The following is a 2,500-nucleotide window of genomic DNA, read 5'->3' on the forward strand; positions in this document are numbered from 1 at the left end:
GTGAACAAAACCTTCCCAATACTCTCCGGGTCCCCCGCCTCTTGTCGCCAAGCCACGCCCATAGTGTCTCAATGTTCACGCCCACCATCCCCCTAGCGGGAAATTCAGACATTCACAGTTATACCACTTGTTTAAGTTAGAAAAAAGTTTGATATTACATTTTTTTTTCTCATTATTTTCTTTTTACATTTTATTTTTTTTTATTTAGTATTACTACATTAGTTTCTGGAATTGCATATCTTTCTCCTTTATAAATGTTCTAGTAATGTGTCGATATATGAAGCAAAACATTAAAACCTTTTTATAACCAAACAGTACTATTTACTTATAAAAGAAAAATATAATGCCGATGATAATCATTGTAATGATGCGAAATGATAAGATAATATCAGTGATGATGATAACATTATGATTGTGATCATTATCATTTTTCATTGTTCTAATTACTATTTATCATTATCATTATCCATTGTTTATTACTATTATTACCGTACATTTTTTATTACTATCCATTATCATTATTGTTATTATCATTATCATCATTATTATTACTACTATATCCTTTTTTTCATTAGCATTGTTTTATTATTATTATCATTATTATTATCATCATCAGTAATCCCATTTTTATTAATAATCACTGTTTTAATTACTATTATTATTACTAATATCATTATTATTGTTTAATATCATTGTTTTATTATTATCATTATCATAATCATTATCATTAATATCATAATTATTATTATTATTGTTATTGGTTAAATCATCAACACTATGATTATGATTATTATTTTTGATTGTTATCATAATTATTATCATAACCATTATTATCATTATCATCATCATCATCATCATTGATATTACCTTACTATCACTATCGTACTCAGTATTATTAACATTGTTAGAATAATTATCACAATGGTTCCATTATTATTGTTATACTTTCATTATTATCATTATGATTATGACTGTTTTTCTTTACTTATCGTTATCAGCATTATTAGCATCAATTATTGCTATTATTATGATTTATTGATATTTTCCATTATTATTATTATTACTATTATTATCATATCTTATTATCATAGCATTCTTATCATAATTATTATTATCATCATAATTTTATCAGTATTATTATCATTATTATTTTATTATTGCTTATTATTAATTATATATTATTATTGCTATTATTATTATTATTATTATTATTATTATTAGTATTATTTTATTATTATTATTAATATTAATCATTATCATTATCATTATCATTATCCATTATCATTATCATCATCGTCATCATCATCGTCCATCATCATCGTCATCATCATCATCATCATCATCATCATCATCAATCATTCATCATCAATCATCATCATCAATATCTCGCCCTTTATTATCATTACTTTCATTAGCTTATCACTATCATCATCAACATATCACCTATCATCTTGTCAAATCATTATAATATTACTACTATCATATCATTATACTATGAGTAGTACGATAGGTCATTAGTATAATTATAATAGCAGTTAGTAGTAAGTAAGGGCAGTGTAGACATTGGAGCGAATCTTATACAATTTTATAAGTAAATACACGGTAAAAGGTTAGTACACATAGTAGTAATATATCATTATCATCATTTTTTATTACTCTGATCACCAGCATTATAATTGCCATTATCATCCCATCCTTAATCATTACGGTAAATGATAATAATGATAACAGAGCCATAATATCACATAATTATGGCATATTCACATACTGATGATACTAATATCACGTATATGGAGTAACTGGGATAATTATAATTACTATGATGATAGCCTATAAATCGTAATGATATTGGGAATGATAATATTTTTTGTCAGTAAAAAAGCTATCAGTAAGGTAATAGCAATTATAATAATAAATTCACTTTAATATCAGTAACGTAATGATAATCACACACAAGACCTAATTACGACCAACAACAACATCACTATAACATGATAACGAGCGTATAAGAAGAAAAGAAGAAAAAAAAAAAACAATAATCACATCCATAATGTTTAAACAACAAGAAAAAAAAAAACGAAACGTACCATTGCGAAACACTGGAAACCGCATCTTATTAAATCTATTAAGTAATTAATGTTAATCATATTCACATAAATAAACAAGAGTATCAATCAAGGTAACAAGGATAATACTCCTCTTTATAGACAAAACATCAACTAACGAAAGCCTACCCAGGTTTATCCAACACTTGCCTGTGTTTACTCGTCACTGATCCTTCCGAGGGTCGAGTGGCCAAGCCGAGCGTCCAGCCGCCCGACAGACTGTTTTACAAACTGCGCCATGGTAACCGATCACTGTTTCTCTTCCTCATTTCCTGCCGCGGTGTTTTTTTACGATAATTGTAATGTGGTTTCACACATCTTAGTTTTAAACTTATCTTCTATCTATCATCTATCTGTCTGTCCTGTCTATCTAGCTATCTATTTTTCTATCTTGT

General features: G+C 26.8%; 1 protein-coding gene across 1 annotated transcript in view; it reads right to left on the bottom strand.

Moving 5' to 3' along the window:
• Positions 1 to 2,345, bottom strand: part of LOC119582939 — a 3,503-nt gene extending 1,158 nt beyond the window's left edge. Inside the window, exons 1-2 of the mRNA XM_037931452.1 lie at positions 2,266 to 2,345; positions 12 to 92 (exon numbers count right to left, since the gene is read on the bottom strand). Coding sequence (XP_037787380.1) covers positions 12 to 92; positions 2,266 to 2,345 — 161 coding nt within the window. The remainder of the gene's footprint in view (positions 1 to 11; positions 93 to 2,265) is intronic.
• Between the last annotated feature and the right edge of the window lie 155 nt (positions 2,346 to 2,500).

The sequence above is a fragment of the Penaeus monodon genome, chromosome 16 (genome assembly GCF_015228065.2).
Source record: "Penaeus monodon isolate SGIC_2016 chromosome 16, NSTDA_Pmon_1, whole genome shotgun sequence".
Lineage (NCBI taxonomy): Eukaryota > Metazoa > Arthropoda > Malacostraca > Decapoda > Penaeidae > Penaeus > Penaeus monodon.